The following is a 22,514-nucleotide window of genomic DNA, read 5'->3' on the forward strand; positions in this document are numbered from 1 at the left end:
AAGCTGTGTGCGCTATGAAGACCTAGCTTAGCCGGGTTATATAGAAGCGCCTTGAGCACCTAACAAGGTGGATATGCGCGCAATATAAATACCCCATATTATTATTATTTATTTTACATCCTTCACATCATGACTACTTAAGGCACACATTCATATAATCTCAAATTAACTGGAATAGTGAAATACAGTTTGGGGGGATTTATCAAAACTGATCCCTAAGCATGCATGGGTGCATTCTTACCTTCTGTAAAAACCCTTGATATAGCTGAATCAGTCGGGATGTGGGCCATGTATAGAGTTGTAGAACCTGGATGACTCCATCCTGGGATAGTAAAGAATCATTGACATCGATCAAATATTGGATGAAAAGGGTGAAAAACATGTAGGGTTGAAATTAGTACAATTTTAATTATCAAATTGCTTATTCAATCCTGAAGATGAAACAGGACATAGTAGAAATATAGATAGGCCATTTAAAAAAATACCAACCTTTTAGAACAATCAACCCCATTTTTCCATTTGTATTTCCCTTTAGGACCAGCTCAAGCAATAATTTAAAAGCATTGCATCTTTTATTATCAGGTATATAACAGATACTATCATTTCACAAAGGTCCAACATAAATAAGGTACATGCATGATCTACCTAGTTTATGGAAATTCCCCAGATATCATTTTTCTGTGAGGTTGACCAGCAAAAGGGATTGATTTATATCTTCTTACACTTCATTTTCACTTTGTACTACAAAGAACCTTGCGTAATATAATGATTATTTCAATGTACACCATCCTCTTAAACTTCTATGCTATTGTGATTTTTTTTTAAACAAGTGCACACCTAATATCCAATAATGCATATAGCATTTCCAATTATTTGAAAGCAGGATAAAAGAGCATTGTCGATTATTGTGATTTTTTACTTGTTCCAAGGTGTCAGTTATATCCTCGCACGCATCACGAACCGTCCTCTCTGCGCACTTCGATGCGAAAGTTAAGCGCACTGTATCTATTCCACGAAACCGTCCTCTTTGTTATGTTGCCCACTGTGGCGTAAATAATTAACTTCAAGAAAATATAAAGATACGGGACGAAACTTTGGAACCTGAACTTTTTAACGAAGACACTGGTAAATAATTTGCTCTCCTTGTAGGTGCACTTATTGCTGGTTTAAAAAAAAACTTTTCTTTAAATGCGTTTTCTGCAAAAGTAACTTTCGCATCGAAGTGCGCAGAGAGGACGGTTCATGGTGCGTGTGACGATATTTTCAATTGAATTTTTACATATTTTTTCCTCTCTTTTTGTTTGGAGGGGAAGGGGACAGGGGATTGGTTACCAAATGTTCACATTTACCCATCTTTTGATGGGTGGAGGTGAGGGGTAGGGAGTTGCTAATTTATTATTTCCCCCCTCTCTTTTCCGGGGGGAGTGGTCATTCAATCATTCACCATTGTGTCAATTATCAGTGTGTTGATACATGTGTAAAGCGTGCCGATATCCAGTTATTCTGCCTCTTGGCCATGTTATAAATAAAGCACACACTTCCACCCCACTCATAAATCCGTCGGGTAAATTATCTTTTATTTCAAGACTGGTGATTCATATGTTTACATCTTTAGGGGCAGGGGGAAGGAGGAATGGGGTCTAGCTTGTAATGATAATCAATTTTAGTGAAAATGAAGATAAACAATTACAACAAAGTTGACAGGCACACATGTACTCAAATACTTATTCTGCCCTCAAGAATGCTTTAATGAATAAACTTACAGCTGGTTCTAAGAAGACATCAGCACTGAGACCATGTTCAGAGTGGTTAATGATGGTTTCCATTAAATGCTGTTGATAAAAAATGAGATTTAAAAAAACAATGAATTTTTTACAGCATCCTTTTCAAGAGATACATGTATAATTCATAAATAGGTTTGTTCACAGATGTTTCCACTTTTCAGATGTTTAGTTTGAAGGAGTTCATTCAAATACCATGGGGCAAGAGATTGAAAAGAATTAAAGCCGGCCTGTTTTCAGAATGACATAGGAAGGGGCAGTTTTAGAATGAAGAAAGTACATTGCTCTTTGTTGCTGAAAGAGTGAAGTATGTAAGAAAGAAGTATGGTAGAGTTTCCAGGTCAATGCATGTATCCAATAATGTATAATGTTAGAAACAGGCATCTAATGAAGTTCATTTATGAGAAGGATAGCATGATGAGAACATATTCTAAAGGAAACTTAAACATTGTTAATGAAGTCAAGTCAAATTTGCTCCCATCTATGATCATTCTACAGACATTACAAGAATCTTTTTGCGATTGATTGTAAATTCAAATCAATCACAAATCTTAAATTGATAGATTTATATTTACTATGACAAATCAATTTCTGTATCTACAAATAGAAGCAGACCCTCTATCAATTCTGTGATTTATTGCAAATCTTGTGCATGATTCTTGGATGATCTCAAGTTACATGCAATGCCCCCCCCCCCCCCCCGAACCATTACAGTTTTAATATTTGAAACTCATAACTGCATGCCTGTATTCTGTAACAAAGTGATTTAAAACAAAACAAGATTTTTGTATTTATATTATGATCTCTGCGACCTTTCCCCTTGATATAAAAAACATGTATGAGATCATTCATATATGCATCCATGGACCAAGTTTGAAGTTGATCCTGTAATGGCTATCACATGAACAAAGACAGATAACCTTAGGTAGGCATAAGAATAATGTATGAATTCTGAATAATACTCACTGCTGTAGTTTGAAGAAGAAGCATCGCTCTTGACCTATCTTCTGTCTTGTGCAATAGCAGCTCTTCCACTAGTTTCTCAATGTCCTGTGTACATAAATGAAATAATAATAATAGCAACAATACAAATTGAACAGTTTAAGGAGAGAAATTGAGTTCTGAATCAATTTACACTAAGGTTTTTCACAGGATACTCTTATCCAAATCACTTCTTAATCCATCACAAGGTTTTTAATAATGGTATTTGTAAAAGGGACCTATGAAAATAACAGGATAATGATTGTTCATTACAAACGTTGCAGTCTTTGAGCAAGGAAAGAGGTCAAGAAATTACCCTACTAGATATAAACCACATGAAAACCTTGAACATCTTGCCAAAACATTACAATATCATACATTGCAAGACATTAATCGCATCTCTTATTTTAAACAAAGCAGAGATGAAAACTTACATTCTTAAATTTGTATATTGTTTGGTTCCCCATAATTTTAACCCTCCCTAAAACTCTTAATTTGTCACATAGAAACAAACTTTGTTAGGGCTTCCAAGAATAAGTGAACTACTAAGGGAACTACCCTAGTAGAAGGGCCTACTAGCCTAATATCAATAAATATATTAATTAAATTGAATTGAACAAATGAATTAATTAACATGTAAATACACAAGAACATAGTTTCCTGAATTGGTTACTTGCAAGTATACTAAGTTGATCTTATAATTGCACATTCTTCTCATATTAAAGAAAAAAGTAACATGTTCTGAGATCCAAACAATAAACTTCCGCAGTTCCTAACAGAATACTTGATAAAATTAGTGACAAAGCATTAAGGACATAATTTTTGTTTCGCCATTAAGACCGAGTCTTATTTTGTAATTCCAATGTATTGTATAGAATAAGAGTTGGCCAATGAGACCTTCCTCATTGAAAAGTTGAAGGAATCATACCTTGACAATACACTTCCAGAGTTCTTGACAGAAGATCTGGTAGCACTGATGATAAAGCCATGAGGACGTTGCGACTAGGTGGTTGTGGATACAGGCTGTAAGGGGATGTAGACGATCAGCAATGCTGTATGAACCCATGTCAAGCTGAAGAAGAACTCCAAGGGCTTGAGAGAACATCTGATTCACCTACAAATTCAATCATGGTAGAAAAACTTACATTTTGGGGGACCAAGATAGCATTAAGAATCAATGTGCTCATGATACAATTTAAGAATCTCTGAGTGACTTGTTTTCAAAAGGCCAAAGAGGATGCACGAGTGTGAGATAAATACGGATTTGTACCAATTGACCTAGGGTAGCCGGATTCACCTCAACCTCCATTATGCTACCCTCACCCCTCCTTTAACTTTGCAAGATCCAGTGCACCCTCCAACCTCAAACCACTAGCTTCTCCAAATCCTCCTTGAACCATCCATGTCAAACTCAAAAGCCCTTCTTAACCCTAAAAAGACTGGGGGGGCTGATTCAGCCCCCCCCTCGACATTTTTCGCGATAAATCCGCCGCGCAAAATTTTTTGACCGCGTCGCTCACTGACTTTTTACTTTCAAGTCTCGCGCAACTTTTGAGACCAAAATTGTGACCCCCGGGTACGCGGTTCGGAAATTACGCAACATTTCGTAAGTGCATGCACACCCAAAATTACTCAAAAACGTGAATTTGTGTACAAATCCAATGCAAATAGTGTTTTTAACCAAAATTCATAAATGTATCATTATTTTTCCTTTTACTGCTTAAAATCAATTAATTTTATCTTTTTTATGGTCCAAATAAAGTCCCCGACAATTTCCATTGAAAAAACAATAAAAAACAAAAAGTCGAAAAACAAAGAAATACATAAGAAATTTAGAAAACAATAGAATACATAAGAAAATAAATGTGATGTTGAAATTTTTTTTAAATAAATTTGATCAGATGCCTATCTAGAGTATGTGAAACAAAAATTAGCATTTCAGGGGCATTATTTTATTAATTACAGCAAACTTATGATTTTACGCATAAATTAGCATAATTAATCAAACATGAGATTTTTGCAGAATTTGATGTTATAGTTTTGTAGATAATGCCATGGGTAACGTGTGTGCCAATTTTCGTCGCGATCGCGCGATCGACGGCCGAGATCATAAGGGGGGGCTGAATCAGCCCCCCCCCAGTCTTCTTAGGCGTCGAAATAGCCCAGTCTATTTAGGGTTAAAACATGTCTGTACCACCAGCACTCATTTTCCTAGGTCAGCCGATCCACTGCTTCTTCCAAACCCAACATCTACATCAAGTCCTCAGTATCCATCAACTTCACACATCGCTCTCGCAACTGCTTTTTCTGTCCTCAAGATCCAGATCTCACTTTAATAGAAGCACCATGTCTCACTCGCATTCAACGATCTCATTTTAAGTCTTATGCGAAATTCCTATCATCTTCAAAGGAAATCAAATACAAACCTTGAAGGCTAGAAGCTTGATCTGTCCATTCATCAAGTTATGAAGATACCTCTGTAGAGGGCGCTGTGTCTTTGAGTCTTCCTGCATCTCTGAGGATCTAACCGCTCCATCAAGGTCTGTCAGTAGGTCAGGTAGTAGTTCAACAAGACCTTGGACATTGTTGATCCTAAGGCACATCTATTTATTAAAGAAAGTACAAGATGAGAAAAATGCTAACAGAAGACTATAGTAAATACAACAAATATTTTGTTTATCAATAATACCACTACACATACTTTATAATACATCATGTCTTTATTCAGTCTGACAATAAACCAGGGCTTAGGAGATGGTCTAGTTTCTCCTCAGCAGAGAGAGAGAAAAAGAAGATGGCCAAGAAGAAAAAGCACTCATTCTTGTTGTTTAAAGGATCATTTGGTTCTATTCTAATATATAACAATTGCATTTGAGCATGTTGTTTGTAAAACATCTAAGAAAAAAGGTGTTCAAATTATTAAAGAATGTAAAAGAAAGCAGGTGCTTCTCTCCTACCTCCGGGTTGATAGGTTCAAAGTTATCACAAAGACATTCCATGTCTCGGTTGAAGTAAATGTTACAGTCTGGCAAACCACTCCTCTCATGTCGGCATCCACCAAGCAAACCAGCATTCTGTGCTATGAACACACGGTTTAGAACCTAAGGTATTGAAAATATAACCAAATTATAGTTTAAGGATATTCAATCATATTGCCAATCTTTACTAACCAGCTTCTAAGAAAATAAAAGCACCCATTTGCGTTATGAACACATGGTTTAGATAGAACCTGGGAAACTGAAAGTATAACCAAATTAAGGTATTGAAAATATCCAATCACATTCAAAATCATATTCATATATATTCACAACCTTGAATTGCTACATGTATAACTTCTTAAAATAAAAATTGGGCTAAACTCATTTGGTCTACCATCATTTTTTGTCAAACAGCTCTTTAGTCTGCACTACATTTTGCTTGATACCCACTTAGTCTAATTTTCATTTAGTATGTCCGTTTTGTCTAATTTCCACTTAATCTATACATGTACCTATTATTTTTTACAGACCTTCCACATTATACATAAACAGCATTGATCAATAAGAATGAACCAATACAACATAAAAAATATCAGATGATCTTTGTAGGTTTATATGGTGGAGTTTATAACGTGGAGAAGGTTTACAATTCACCATGTGTAATATAAAGAAGGGAAATGAAATACAGGCAGAAATATTGAAATGGAAAGACAAGAAAGGATGAAAGGAGGAAATTAGAAGTATTCTTTCTTGAAGTGAGTGAAGTCCTGAAAAGGACTGTAAACCAGATGAGATGAGCTGAATATGGCTTGAGTAGTAGCAGGATACAGTCCTTTTCAGGACTTTACTCACTTTCCAGAAAGAATACTTCTAATTTCCTCTTTTCATCCTATCTTGTCTTTCTATTTTAATCTTTCTACCTGTATTTCCTTCCCTTCTTCACATTACACATATGGTGAACCGTAAACCTCCACATTATAAAAAATATCCTTGTCAAATGCTGTTAGACCAAGTGGATAACACCAGACGAAATGATATCCAAAATGAAAACAATACAAATGGTAAATTAAGTGGTAATTAGATAAACTGGACAAATTGGTTGTAGACAAGGAGGTATAAGACCAAAAGTACAGGGCAATTATCAGGAAAAAGAAGTAAAGAAGAGTTACTGACCTCTTTACTGATCATGTTATTGACTTGACAAGCAGGTGTAGCACAGAGATCCATTGCTAACATATTAGATGCAAACAACCTTATAGCAAAGGTCACACCCTGAAAAAATAAATAAATCATCAAAAAGAATTCAGCATTGAATACAAAATCCATATAGATTAAATGCAACTCCACTGTACTCAGTGAATATCAGTTATAGAATGTATAACTACCTGACTACTGTATTAACTTAATCAGCCCCTTTAGATGCTTTCCATTTAAACTACTTGCATTTTTGGGGGGCGGGGGGGGGGGGGGGGGGAGTGGTACATATATTCACTATTTCTACAAGACCTATTTGGTAAAACAAATTAGGGAATGCGTTTTCCATTAAACCTGCAATTTTTCTATACAAAAAAAAAAGAATTGGCATATCTGTATGAAGTAATGCAAGAAATTCTAATTAATATTCTCGAGTACCAGTACATCATGCCACCAACTGAAATTATATTAAGTAATTTTAATTCATTTCATGGACTACAAGTATTCCTCTATTAGACGTGCTCAGAGTTAAAAACAGAACCAATATTACATCTTTGTTTCTCATCATTGGACATTACTGCTAGAAATTTGAAAACTTTTAATAAGAAGAGTTAAAATCTGTGTGTGAGAACCTACTTACCTGTAAAGGACTGATGAGCAGTTGCTGCAAATCTGCAACCAAGAGTTTCTGTTGCAACTCGTCTTGTTCAAACTCGGCAGACATTTCTGGTTTCAGTACACTGCATATATCATACATCAGACTACAAGAATGCCTCACTACATAAACCATGTCAACAAGGCTACTTGAAATAGGCAGGGTGATCTCTGATTGACCACAGAAACCTTCTCCTGAGAAGATACCAAGTTGCTCAAAGACAGCTCTCAGCTGATCCCTATGCTGTCTCCTAGAGCTGGTGACGCTCCTAGAGGATGCATCTGTGTTGTCTTCCACATCAGAACTATAGGTGTGGTCTGAGTGATGATGGCTGCTGCTGTTACTTCTTGAACGACTTGTGCTTGTCGACTGATCCTTACCAGAGGTGTAATCATCATGGAAGGCATGTTGCGGGAGCGTCAACGTCATAGCCCCTTCCTGAACACCACTGGGTCCAGGAATGTCCTCTGGAGCTGGAGTGGCAGCTGAGAGTTCTGGGAATGACCGGGAATGTGTCAGTTCCCGTGAGGATGATTTACAGTTTCTTAAGGCACCTGAAGATTCCCTTGTGTTAGAATCAACTGGCTGGAAGGCATCGCCCCCTCCGCCCAATACATGAGGACTGTTTCCTGCAGTCATGGTAAAACCAACAACTTCTTCATTCCTTGAACTTCCTGCAGCGGACCATTTCTCACTGCGATCAAGCAACTCCTTGATCTGTGGGAATGATTGGGTCCTGACTGGTTGCTTGAAGTTGAGGACTCCTGAAGGATTGAAGCTGATACCTGTGTGCTGAGGATGGTGAGTGGTATTTGGTCTGATGGTATTGTTGTTTGAAACACCTTCACTGTCCTGCATGTTAACATAAATACATTTCAGTTTCATCAAATGTGAACAAGAAGTATCTGGTATGTAAGACGTTTCAAAGCAACATTTTCATGTTATTTCAATCTAACTTTTGGATAGAAAACTTTCCATTAAGTGAACAGAGATATTGTGCAATGAGCACGGCTTGAGTTACCTCAAGGCAATGACTGCCCTAGTCACGTTCCTGCCCTCAAAATTCCCCTATTACCAATAGTGGCTCTAGAGCATGGTTTTTTTTATAATTGCCTTATACTTCTGAGAACTTACTGTAAGTACTGCATGACAATGAATATCTCAAATCTGTTTAGGATTGAAAAACCAGTTCTCACCCTCTTTTGATCTTTAGGAACGACACTGGCAAAAGCTGATCCTATTGACTGGGTCAAAGGGTTGGCGTTTGATGGGCGATGGTAACTATTGTAAGAGCTATCTGATCCTTCATCTTCTTGGTTAAACGTCAAATGAACTGCTTTGAACTGGAGGGAAAAGACACACAAGTCATGCATTTGAACAAATTTTATTGACAAAGATAACTTTTTATTTTTACAAGTTTGATCCCATGATTGTAGTTAAGTTCCCTCTCTGGCAAAAAGAAGTACAGTTTTACAAAGTGTTGGTTTTGAAAAATCAATGTAGGATCATCATCATCATCACCATCATCATCATCATCACCATCATCAACATCATCATCGTCAATATCATAACCGATACCAATACCAATATCATCATCATCATATGGCAAGCATGGTCTTAATGAGTTGAATGGCACTGCCACCCACTAGGTCTGCCCATTAATTACTCAAGGCACAGTGTTTGATGAATCTTGATAATATTTTGCCTTTTAGATCAGATCAGTTTTAACATGTAAATCTCAAAATGAATTCCACTAAGAGGTTATCTGGACACCACACTCTGATACATCTCTTAAAGCTAAATTGGACCTTTGGGACAATATTTTTGCAAAGGCACATATCAAAATCTAGCTATATTTGGCTATCCTTACATACATGTAGGCGCAATAAAAGACTGGTGTCATACCTTATCTCTACAGATGCTGTATACTATCATCGCCTGCATATCTCTGATGAGATATTGGAACCAGTTCACAGCTGACTTGGTTAGTGACTTCCTCCACTGTTGCGATCTGAACATATTGAAATGCATACAGTCATGGATTTCAGCATAAATCATTCATCTTTTTACAGAATTTGGCAAAGAATTTTTGCCAGGCATTATCAATAAAGAGGGATATATAGCCACTAACTTCAAAAATTTTTAACCATTAATTATTCAGGGGTGTTTCTACAAGAATTTAAACCATCATTTTTGTTAGATTCATCAGCAAACTCACTCCGCTAAACAGACGCCACCACATAGAATAGACATTTTGGATGTTTTATCTGATAGATACGAGTGTAAAAAAGTCAAGCACCTAATATTCTCGGGCCATCAAGAACTCAAAATTTGTAAGATAATAAATGTTGAGAGTTCTTTCTGGATATCAGATGCAACATCTCTAATGCCAGCAACAAAAGTCTGTGACAAATATAATCATGTCTTCCTATATATCCTACTCCATGTACATGTAATTTTCAGGAATAACCACAACTGATACAGTACCTTAGACATAATACTTCTCTCTTAGACCCAATACAAATATCTAAACCTGATAATTGAGATTTAAAGACTGAACACCTAATACTAAGAGAGATGATGATGAAGGTATTATCCACAAAGTGACTTACAAGGCAGGAATGTAGTTCTTCCACTTTTGATCCAGTTGATCTAACTTCCTTGCCATAGCAACCATCTCCGGGTCAACAGACTCTTTCATCTGAAAATCATATAGGAATGATCGTAGGGAAAAATGTCTTAAAATCAAGGAAATCTATGTTCATTGTTTGATTTACAATAGGCAAGTGAGGATCTTAGCGCTCATTGGATACAATGCTACAGTGATATTCTGAAGGACACTATCAAACATGCTGATGAATTCAAAACTGCTTTCAGAAGGGTTCATAATAACTGATATATTTTCTGACATGCACTCTGAAATGCTAGGCAAAGTACATTTTTGGCTTTTGTATTTCATTGGGTATCCTCAATACATGTGTGGAGAGTAGCCAAGTGTAGATTAACGACTCATCAAAGGATGCAAGGCTACAGTGGGATTTGAACATATGACCTTCTGATTACAATGCAAGACTTAGAACCACTAGGGTATGAATCAATAAAATAGAATCATTTCCCACCTGTTCTTGCTCCTGTTGTTTTCCCTGTATTTCATCACACAGTACTGATACATCAGCCATAAGGCAGGTATAGAAAGTTGAAGCTGCAGACTCCATAACCTCAACATGGTATCTGTGATGTGACCAAAATAAAAGAAAAAAAAAACAAATATCAGTGTCATATCAAGGTCAAATGGTAAAGCATTACTAATTATTCACCAGTCAAGACAGAAGTAGGTTGAAACTGTAGACCAGGGGCGGATCCAGGATTTTCCAAAAGGAGCAGGAGCACAATTTCCCAAGGAAAATGTGACAAGCAAAAAAGAAAAAAGGTCCTCACTTTCAAAGGAGAGGGAGCACACTTGTGTTATAATGGCATATTTACATTTCAAATTTTGATAGTGCCTCTCAAAAGGGAGCATGGGCTGGCTGCGCTACCCCCCCTGGATTTGCCAGTGCTGCAGACCCAATAATCTTAACATGGTAGCTGATATGTGACCAATGCAAAGTAAAAATAAAGTTAATGATTCATCAGCCAATTTTTTGCCTCGTACGTAACACATTAACGAACAATAGAGTGTTGATGCATGAATGATATTTTTTTCTTTTATACATGTATCTATGATGACATGTAACCTATACCAATTGCAACAATTTCAAAACGCACTTCTAAGTGCGTTAAAAATTTGCTACAAAGTGATGTATATTTCTTAATTTCCATCAGTTTTACTTCATCTCATTTCATTTTTTTCTTCAACAACTTTCAAAAACAGATATTAGAAACTACAAATAATATTCCACAGGTGCAACATTACAAAACAAATGATTAGGGAGCCCTAGAAATGGTTAAATGCAAGTTTTATGCAACAGACTCTAAGCACACTTATTAATAATAATAATGATATTCCGCATTTATATAGCGCTTAATACATCGGAACGTCGTCTCTAAGCGCTTTACAGACATATTATTCCCCCGGTCATCGGATCCTTGCATGCCAGCATACAATGTATGCACCATCTCCACTCCCTGGGGAGCATTCCAACAAGAGTTCCAAGACTCAATTGCTAGGCATACTACATATAGGCTTTCACATCCTACCGGGTACCCATTTAACACCTGGGTGGAAAGTGGCAAAGTTTGGATTAACGCCTTGCCAAAGGACGCTAGGCCATGGTGGGATTCAAACACACGACCCTCTAATTACAAGACGAGAGTCAGAACCGCAACACCATGATGCTTCCACTTATTTTCAGATGTAAGAAAAAAAGTACACACTTACAAGGATTTCAATAAAAAAAAAAATCAGAACTTAAGACAAAATGATTTGACTACTCACAGCTGGAACAATTGTTGGTAATTATCTTGGATAAACTGGACCTCTGACTGGATGTGACCTATCAACTTGCTGATCTATTAAATGACATGAAAACAAAACATACTTTTCTAAGAACCCTCCACATTATATCTTCTGCTTATAAACAAATTTTTATTAATTTGAATGCCTTGCAAAGTGTTCATGTTGCATATTATCATCAATTTATGTTTAAATTTTATTGTACTTACGCATCTCTTGTTTTGTGGAAATTTTTGAATGAACTTTTTAAAGTAAACTTATGTTACAATTGATGTCAAACTCTGGAATTAGATTAAATAAAGCTGTATTTTGGTATACGTCCAACTTTTCCATGTTCGATTGAATGACTTTAGTTTATTGGATGTGAATTTTTAAAACAAAGCCTCTTTTTTCAAATATTTTTTTCATCTGTTTGTTTGGGGGAGGGGTACATGTACTTATGGTACTCTTGTCTACATGTAATAAACAATAATATATCAGAGTAAACATTTTTTTTCTTTCTATACATTTTTTGCCAATTATTCATAGTAGAAGGTGTATCTACCTTTTTGGATTATAAATACGGTACAACAAATATTTTACACGTAACTAAGAAAATCAATACACACTTGTCTACTTAGTCTATACAATATTGATGTAATTTCCATTTGACAAAGTGTGAAAAAATAAGTTTAAAAAAATGGAGATTAGACTGAAAGACAATGAACTAAAATATGGAATTGGACAAAACAGCAATCAGCCCAAAATAAAGAAGATCAAATGGGTTAAGCCAATGTGGTATCAAACTACATGAGAAGCAGACCGACTGCTTATAGATCAAGTGAAAATAAACCGAATTTAAAACATAGCTTACAAGTTCAGCAGATACCGGTGATGAGTAGGCATTGAGACGAAGCTCCGTGGTCAGACGAAGCTTGTGACCATTATAGCTTTCCTGGACACTCTCCTGAGAAGAGTTGAATAAGAAATGGATACAATGATATTTAATACTGGGCCCTGTCTTACAAGAGTTGCAATTGATCTCATCAAACACAACTAAGGAAAGCCAGAAATGTCATAGTTCTTTCTACACAATAAATATCCCATTAAAGAACAATGAGCAAAGATTGGTCTGAACAATCATGCATCTACAAGCCTACATCGTATTTAGAAAACACTTTTAATGGATTTGTGCAATCTAGATGTTTGCGTTACTGGCTTTTTGTAGTTGTGATTAGTCAGATCAATAGTTATTCTTAGTAAGATGAGGGCCAAGTTTGATTTAAGAAGCGATTCAAACAAACAATACAATTAGATTGAAATAATTCTCTCATTGAAGGAAAAAGTCCTGGGCATATATTGCATTCCTTTAATGTGCAGATTTGCAAATAAAGTGATAAATAACACTCTTGCATTTTCAATGTCATTTTCAGTGTGGAAAATATTGTCATAATGTGGGAGTACATGCCTTTAAATATTTTTCAGAGATAAAAGGTGCTATACAAATTCTGTTCATCATCATCATATTTGTCAGAAAATTCAGATTGGTAACATATTTAACTGGTGTGTTGGCTCAGTTGGTACAGCGTCCATCTCACAACCGGGAGGTTGGGGGTTCAAACCCCGGCCGCGCCAGACCAAAAGACATTAAAAGATGGGAGTTGCTGCTACCCTGTTTGCCGTTCGATGGTTTAAGGGCTAGAGCCTCGTTGATCTGGTGCTGCACAGTGTCTGTCAGGCCCACGATCAATTGGGCAAAGCAAATTTTCAGAGTATTTCATTTCATGTCTATTTCGAACAATAAAATATGGATATTTTATAGAATAGGGTCCTGATTGGAATATGGACTTTCCAGGCCAGCAGACAGACATAAGTACACATTGATAAGAACTGTATATATTGGGATTCCTGGAATCCAAGGTGATAAAGACATGGGTTATATGAAAACATTTGCTGATAACATTATTTGGCATCTTTCCAAAAGCAAATAAATAGGGAGGTTAAACTGCCACATACGGGCAAATAAATCATTAAGATGTTATCAACTATCATTTAAATGATTGTACTCTCACGTTAACAGTCGTGTGAGTGCAAAGGGCAGAAGAAATTTATCAAAATATCTTCAAGCATTCTGGTTCCCTAGAAGTAAGACAGCTGCAATGAATACCACTTTGAGGTACGGGAAGGATTAATGAAATGGTACCCCTACTCCCATGATTATTTGTGAGAAAATTAATCCAATTAATAAACATGAAAAATCTGAAAATCCATATTTTATTGTTCGAAATAGACATGAAATGAAATACTGAAAAATTTGCTTTGCCCAATTGATCATGGGCCCGGCAGCTACTGTGTTATGCCAGATTGACCAGGCTCTATCCCTTAAATTGTACGTTTAACAGGTAGCAGCAACTCCCATCTTTTAACATCTTTTGGTCTGACCCAGCCGGGGTTTGAACCCTGACCTTCCAGTTGTGAGACAGACGCTCTACCAACTGAGCTAACACACAGGTTTTTTTAGTATATGAAACATATTACTTCAAAGTACTGTATCATTCATCAGCATTCTAAAGATACCCAAGTTAAGGTTCTAAGCCCAAGCTTCACTCAAAATTGTTCTAAAGAAGTGGTGCACACTGAATCAGCAAATCGTGAGTGTTTGCATTAGAAGAAGGGAATTTCCTCCTGTTAGCATCACTTCGAAAAAGAAAAAATTTCAAGCGCTTTTTATTTTTTGAAGACAAATCAACTTAAACCTCACCTTGAGACTTTGTGTGATAATGGCTTCTAGGTTGCCTTGGTGACGACCCAACAACAGAGCGCTCAGTGCCAGAATATCAGTGAGATTAGTAATCAAGCAGACTGCAAATTAAGAAGAAATGTACCTTTATCAAAATCTTGATCTTATGAGTATGTATATACATATATATTAAGACTATGAGTAATAGAGGATTAATTATCATTAATATTGCAATCTTTTGTGAATGAATTTTACGGCTGTGAACCATATCAGAGTATAAAGCATATACGCTTCTTAATAATATTTGACCTATTTTGGACGTCGGCACCTACATGTATGAACTTATCTTACAGATACTGTAAATGGTACTATTCATATGTTGTTCATCATCATCATGATCTAGAGCTCAATTTTGAAATTATATGAAAACAGATGAAGAAAATAAGTCCATAATAATCAATTACTCCTTTTATTTTAATAAGAATTGTAAATTGAACATACAAATAAAATTCATGATCATGCCCGGATTTGATGTGTAGCATAATAGAGTATCCATATTACTATCAAAATGCAAGATTTTTTTCAATTTGTGCATACATTTTCATGTCTAACTATGAATTTCAATATTTTAGACGTAAATAATAAACCTCAATTGCTGTTATAAATGAGCTATTTTTTCCATATTGTCCCATTCATATCAACATGATATAATTTTCATTGACTCCTGTGCATGCAACTCTTTATTTTTCGTATACAAAGTCAAAATGATATTGTGGACCCGTTTTCACATACCAACTCTGTGCTGTGGTGTCTTCTCTTGCAGTAGCTTCTCTAACAGATCACAGCATCTCTCTTGAAACTGGGTCAGGGCTTGACACAGCAAATCATACTGTTGAAATGACAAAAAATAACAATGATGAAAACAACATCATACAATACCATTACCCGCATCAGATATCTGAATGTCTTCTTTTAGTTTCCATCATCTACAAGTGAATGTATACTTGGTCAAAACATGGCACATTTGCACAGCCTTCATGCTAGCAGCGATCAAGTCTGTTTTGCTACATTTCTCATTGAGATTAGGGAATTTGGACAGGTGTGACATGGTCTGTGGAATTCAACAATCAAATCTTATGCTGTCATTATTCATGTATCCCAAATTTGTCCATGTTGGATTTGCATTTGCCAATTTCCGTGCAAGGATCTGAACTGGTTGTTTACAAACTACATTGACCTAGTTGTTATGAATATTAAGCATGAATACGTCCTCTCTGAGCGTACCAACTTAGCATGCAGAAATGATGCAAAATATGCCTTTTTATTTCCCAGTCCAGGCACCTCTGAATGCATAAAAAGAGACACATGTCTTGAATTCTAATGAAGACTTAAATACATGTATATACAGTTGAGGCTAGACGTTAACATAATAGTTAACAGTTGCCACACATAAAATTTACTGTATCTTATAAAATATTTGTGCTATCATGACGAATTTGATATAAAACAAATGAGTATGTCATGTCCCTTCATCACATTGCTTTAGCATCAAGAGCTGAAAGCAAATTTCACTGAATTCCATGTGTGTATGTAAACTTTCGGCCTCAACTGTACATTGTATGTAGTGTGGGCATGGCTGGGGTGCAGAACAGGGGAGGAGGGGGGAAGTGGAGCAAGAAGGGGGGTAATAGTTTACCTCTCTCCTAACCATCGTAACCCTTGCTTGGTGTTTGGTAAGAAGATCTTGAATTCCAAGAAGGGATTGTGATATGTGCTTCAAGAACCAGTCATCACTCTCAAACCACCTACAAATAAAAAAGATATCATGTGAAGACAAAATGGAAAATTCATGCAAAAGCAACAAGAAAAGATAACAATTAAATACATGTAGGGGATTCAAATGAGTTATGTCAAGTCATTATAAGTTCATTATTACACCAGTAAATACCCCCCTTGACCCTATGTCCAAAGCAAAAAAGCATTTGAATTAAATGTTCATTATATATTTATTCCCTTTCTTAACAAAAAAAGATATTGTGTCACATTCATCTTTGTTGTATATTTTTCATGTTTTATTTATTTTTCTTGTTTTTTTCTTCATTAATGGCTATGATTTATTTATTCATTTCTATATGTTTCATTCATTTATAGTTTTGTGAGGGTATTCAAATCCAAAAGCAATAAATACCTAACAAACATGTACAAACCTGTGAAGATTATTTATATAAACTAAAATAAACTCAATAAAACCACATAAAATAATCAGTCTGCCAACATTAAATAAGTAAATCCCACTTACTCTTTGCTTGATAATCGTTCCAGATAAACAGCTCTTCTGAAGACCTCACCCTTTATATATAAAAAAAGATATCAATAAAACATTAAAAATATTTTATATGTATGCCCTTCCTAGAAATGCAAACAATTTTTCCCTATTTATATATAGTGCACTATTTCATGAAACTTGCTGTCAATAACTGTTTAAATTCTATGACAAATTTAATAATTATGGTGTTCATTTTGTGCACACATCAGTTCACTTGTATTTACATAAACAAAGTAACAATAAAGTCTACAAATAAATCATAAACTGCATGCTGCAAAAATTTACCCTCAACCAATCATAAAGCAGCAATTTAATATTTATTACTTTATAAATTTCCACTTCTGATTAGCTTAATAGGGCGCAGTTCAGTTTCAAATCATACAAGCAGATATGATTTTCTAGGGCCTATTGAAAACTCCTTGAGGTAAATACGTAAAACTACATCAATAATAACATGAAAATTATCATTTGCTAAAATAAAAAAATACAGATTTAAAAAAAAAATCCTTTTCCTTTTCCTTGAAGATGAGCCTAATTACACATCTGAGTATAAGTGTACATAGTCTATGAACAAAACCCCCAAAACTGAACTGAACCATTTTATAAATCATGGTCATGCATTCAATAGAGCAATGATTTCATGGATTGTTGAAATCAATTACAAATTGTGTGGACACAGACAAATGACTGAAATCTTACAACTAGAAAATTATGAAAATAATAATAAGTTGCTTTCACATTTCAATGTTTTCCTCCATTCTTTAGGTTTTAACTTGAAATTGAAAAATGGTTTGAAAAGATTTAAGCAGCTGGGGGTTATTCAATAAAGGCACTAAACCACACTTTACCACTCTTCACCCACGTGTTAAATGGGTACCTGGTACATGTAGGATGTGAAAGTCTATGTAGAATGTTCAGATATGTAGTTTTTAAATCCTTCTTGAAATGCTCCCAAGAGAGAGGAGAAAGTATATGTACAGGCATGTCAGGATCCGATGGCCAGATAATAATATATATCGCTTCTGAAGGTTTCCATGGCGAAGATGAATAGTGTAGTAGATTTCACGGTACACCATGTATCTTTCTTGGGCAAGTGTATATAAGAGTATATAAGGCCTGCTTTTACAAACTTTGCTCATTCTCCTGAGGACGACAACACACTTGTCAAAACGTCGAGATTGGGTGGTCCTTTTCGGGACCAACACTTGCCCAAGAAAGATACATAGTGTACCATGAAACCTACTACAGTAATATATCTATAGCCCTCCAGACAATTTTTCTACTTTTTCCATAAATAGAGCACAATATAAAAGTGAAATATAATTATCATTATCACTTTATGGAACTGCCCAGCTTCTATGGACTGGGAACACCATTCTGTACTCACGATTCCATACTGGAGGTGAAATTCTCGAAGGAGACGTCGAGAACTGGACAGCAGAGGGCAGCCTGTAGTTTGACCAGCTTTTAAAACTTTGTCATGTCTGTAGATTAAACCAACAAATACTGCAAATAAATCAATGCTTTATGAGAGACATCATCAATGCTTCATGTACTGTATCATAAGAGCAGAACATCAGAAAAACAGATAGATTAAGAAAATGCAACCGATACAAATCTTCATAAGCGACTACAAATCCTTTAATTTGATTGGCTGAATGTAAATCAGTCATTGAAAAAAATCACTAAAGGCCTGGTGGGTGTTTCATTAAGCTGTTCAGAGTGACTTTAAGAATGACTGGTGATCCTTTCTTACACGCAAAACCCTCGCCAATGAACATTTTGGTGTATACCATTTACTATAAGAAAGGATCACCAGTCATTCTTAAAGTCGCTCTTAACTTACAAACAGCTTTATGAAACGGCCTTCTGGTCCCACTGGCCGACGGGGAAAAAATGTATTACAAATGACGGATACAGCGTTCAGGGTGGCTCCATCCGTTTTCATCTGCTCCAGACAATGAACAAAATGGGCAAACAATGAAATCACAGTGGATGCATGCTCGATGGATATAAAGCATATGAAACACGTATGCTGAGAGTACACAACAAATACATAACATTTTCCAATGGATGGCAAGATTCCTTTCCGTTTTACATACTCTCTGCATCCGCAAGTGCAGTGGGACCGGGCGTTATTCATAACTCTTTATCAAGTATTCCCTCAATGTTGACAAGGTAACTTTTGTTTGCATGCATGCTATTTACTTTTACAAAAAAAACCTTGTGAGACTGAGCACTGCATGACCTTGATTTGTTTATTTTCTTAATAATTCTTTAATACACCACATGAAATATGTACAAAATGTTTTAATATCTTCAACATGTAACAATAGGTCTGATTTACTAACACATTCAAATGCCGTGCATGCTAAAAAAATGGTTCTTGAAAACCAGAAAGCTTGTCAGAGGCTTGCAGAAAGTAATAACTAAAGTTGCTGACTTCCAAGTATTTTAGTTTATTTAAGGAAACATACTAGATTCCTACAGTAGAAGATATGCGTAAATTTGAATCACTTTGAAATAAAAAATGATTATTGCTCAATAAAAAAGGGTTACCATGAATAATATGTAGATTAAAAAAGCATCCTTATATATCATCAGTCATTTATCATATAGCAAGATTATATTTACTGGCATACATGCTATTTAGTTGCACACACACTAAATGTATTTTGATGTACATTCCATGCATCATTGGCATCATGTGACCTTAAAAGGCTGGTGGAAAATCATAATAGCTGCCAGATAAACATTACCAAAGGTCAACAAACTTTAATGTCCTTTAGAAGTTTAGATCCTCCAATCACATGATGATAATGCTATAAATACACTCAACCATATGGTATCAATAGGATAACTTGTGTCACACATATCCATAAAATGTTTGTAGAGCTACAATAAATATTTACATTCAAGATTAATGAAATTTCCCTTTAAAAATTCAACACAGAATACTAACTTTGATTTGCCTTTCATGATGAAAAACAAAAATCAAATATTTCTGAAATAATTGATGCATTTTCACTAGACAGAATGAAGTAAAACCTCAATGGTTATTATCATGTTGTCATGGTTCACAGATTTCTTCATAACATTCCACAAATAAATTGGGACAGTATTTACTGAAAATATTGGAAAGCTGTGTGATTTCTGAATCCATGAAGCACCAATGCAGAGCGTTAATAAACTATCATTGCACAGGGAAGGTTTCTAGAGTCATGCAGTTGACTAATTTAACACAAGACTTGCATGTGTTCATTGACATTTTCTCATGGACACAGACCACAGAAAAGTTGTGTACATGGCAGAGCCAAACCCCATATATCACAATGGATTGTAATCAAACTCAATTAGAAGTACATGACTTACTTAAGAAGTAACACCATGAGGTCAATGTACATATCATGCATATTAGACCAGTAGGAAGCTCGGCACACCAAGGGGTCGAGGTTTGGCAGCGGCCCTTTCCAAAATTGGTTGATGAGGGCACTGATTCTCTGGCCTTCTTGCTGCTGCCATAGGTCATAAGCATTCCTCGTCTGCAAATGTTACAAGGGAAACAATGTGAAGCTTTTCTTCTCCCTCTACATGTTTTTAATTACATTTTCAGGGTATATTTTCACAAATAGATGAAATTACAATCAATTTCCCTGTTGCATGGGGTTAATGAAACTTTCCGCTTTCGGTCATACATGTATCTATTTGGTCAGACTAATTTGGGATTGTTTAAGGGTTTATTATAAACAGAAATGCGAGAATAAATCACCATTTCTTTCTGAAGACCTACATTCTCTAATTAGCTGTTACCAATAGTTCTTGTTTTAATTACCCTTTCAAAACTATTCCTTTCCTCTACATGTATTTGTAGTCAATTTGAAGTACCGGTACTTGTAGGTGGTTTGTCAGTTTTTATCACGTAACAAAACATACCCTTTACCCATACAGATGTGTACTTTCAGATAAACTTGAACAAGTTTCAATATCGAGAGTGTAAATATACAAGGATACTTCTGAACCTAATTCATTGCAACCAGAACAATCATTACAAAAATGATTAAAGTTATCTAGATCTAGATGTCACGAAAAGTCAATGTGTGTTTAGTGTTTACCTCTTAAAATTTATATTTGACTTGATTTTATTGGTGTGTTGATATACATGTAAGAAATTGATAGTTTACATGCAACAATGTCAAATACAATTATTAGAAATAACTATACCATGCACGGAGGCAATAAAGTTGAAGTTATAGATATCAAAATGGCATGAATAATACTTCTTTGATACCTCTCCCCAAATCAGCCATAATGGCCTGAATTCACAAAGATGAACCCATGGTTTATACTGATTTCCTGTATAAATTATGCTTATTTACCGCCTATATTACAAAATATCCAATGCTGATGCATGCTTTTGTCACAGTGCGCCCAAATGATGCCTGTATTTTATTCATGAGTCCACTGTTTTGAATTAATGAGTCCACTCTTCAAACAGTGGACTCATGAATAAAATAACCTAACCATGACAGCAGGCATCAATTTAGTGCATTGTGACAAAAACATGCATCAGCATTGGACATTTTTTTAATATACATGTACATGGTAAATAAGCATAATTTATACAGGAAATCTGTATAAACCATGGGTGTCAAACCGATGGTTTTAAAAACCACCTTTGTGAATTTAGGCCATTATGTCATCAAAGAAACCATGATTTCACTACTAGCACATGATATACATGATCAAACATCATTATTATTATTTGTTTGGCGTCACCTGTGCCTGGGAAGCGAATAGCGAACTGAATCACTATGACCCGCAGGTCTCTCCTCCCGATATAACTGATTGGGGGGGAGTGCAGGTGGACCACTACACCGGGGTTTCCCCCCTACTCTTATACGAATAGTGCAGTGGGTTCTTAACATGCAATTGTGGCGACTCTCCTCTACACAGGGCCTCCATTTAACGTCCTATCCGAGGGACTGTGATATGTTTTGAAACCAACCTTGTAGATATCCATTTGAAATAAGAAAGAAAGACAGGCTATAATAAAATCCAATAACAATATCAAACATCTGAACCATTTGTGAACAAATTTTGCTAAAACGATAGTTACAGGTGTTATTATGGATCTAACATTAAAACATGTTGGCTAGTCATTTTCATACTAGATGCCAAAGTGGTTAAATACCCAAAGCAACAACTGTACGATGATCATTATGATATTTAATCAGTTACATAAACAATAAGATTTATATTAGGTCTATCTATTTATGAAGATCAAAAGCTTACCTCAAAATCCTGCGGTTGATAGAATGGATGACTATTGGTTTGTAGAAGTGAGAGACGTCCCATTAGCTCTTCAACCAGATGCTGTCAAGGTAAAAAAAATGATTAAGTGAATAAATAATGCACATAGGCAAATTA

The 22,514-nt window shown here is 35.6% G+C and overlaps 1 protein-coding gene across 1 annotated transcript in view; it reads right to left on the minus strand.

Moving 5' to 3' along the window:
* Positions 1–22,514, minus strand: part of LOC121425542 — a 66,410-nt gene that overhangs the window by 8,313 nt on the left and 35,583 nt on the right. Inside the window, 21 exon segments of the mRNA XM_041621621.1 lie at positions 242–322; positions 1,764–1,832; positions 2,748–2,831; positions 3,691–3,876; positions 5,189–5,365; positions 5,720–5,863; positions 6,914–7,012; positions 7,575–8,441; positions 8,786–8,932; positions 9,495–9,600; positions 10,202–10,290; positions 10,709–10,820; positions 12,025–12,098; positions 12,896–12,988; positions 14,783–14,883; positions 15,554–15,650; positions 16,458–16,566; positions 17,061–17,110; positions 18,475–18,571; positions 20,460–20,629; positions 22,380–22,460. Coding sequence (XP_041477555.1) covers positions 242–322; positions 1,764–1,832; positions 2,748–2,831; positions 3,691–3,876; positions 5,189–5,365; positions 5,720–5,863; positions 6,914–7,012; positions 7,575–8,441; positions 8,786–8,932; positions 9,495–9,600; positions 10,202–10,290; positions 10,709–10,820; positions 12,025–12,098; positions 12,896–12,988; positions 14,783–14,883; positions 15,554–15,650; positions 16,458–16,566; positions 17,061–17,110; positions 18,475–18,571; positions 20,460–20,629; positions 22,380–22,460 — 3,033 coding nt within the window.

This window comes from Lytechinus variegatus, chromosome 12 (genome assembly GCF_018143015.1).
Source record: "Lytechinus variegatus isolate NC3 chromosome 12, Lvar_3.0, whole genome shotgun sequence".
Classification (NCBI taxonomy): domain Eukaryota; kingdom Metazoa; phylum Echinodermata; class Echinoidea; order Temnopleuroida; family Toxopneustidae; genus Lytechinus; species Lytechinus variegatus.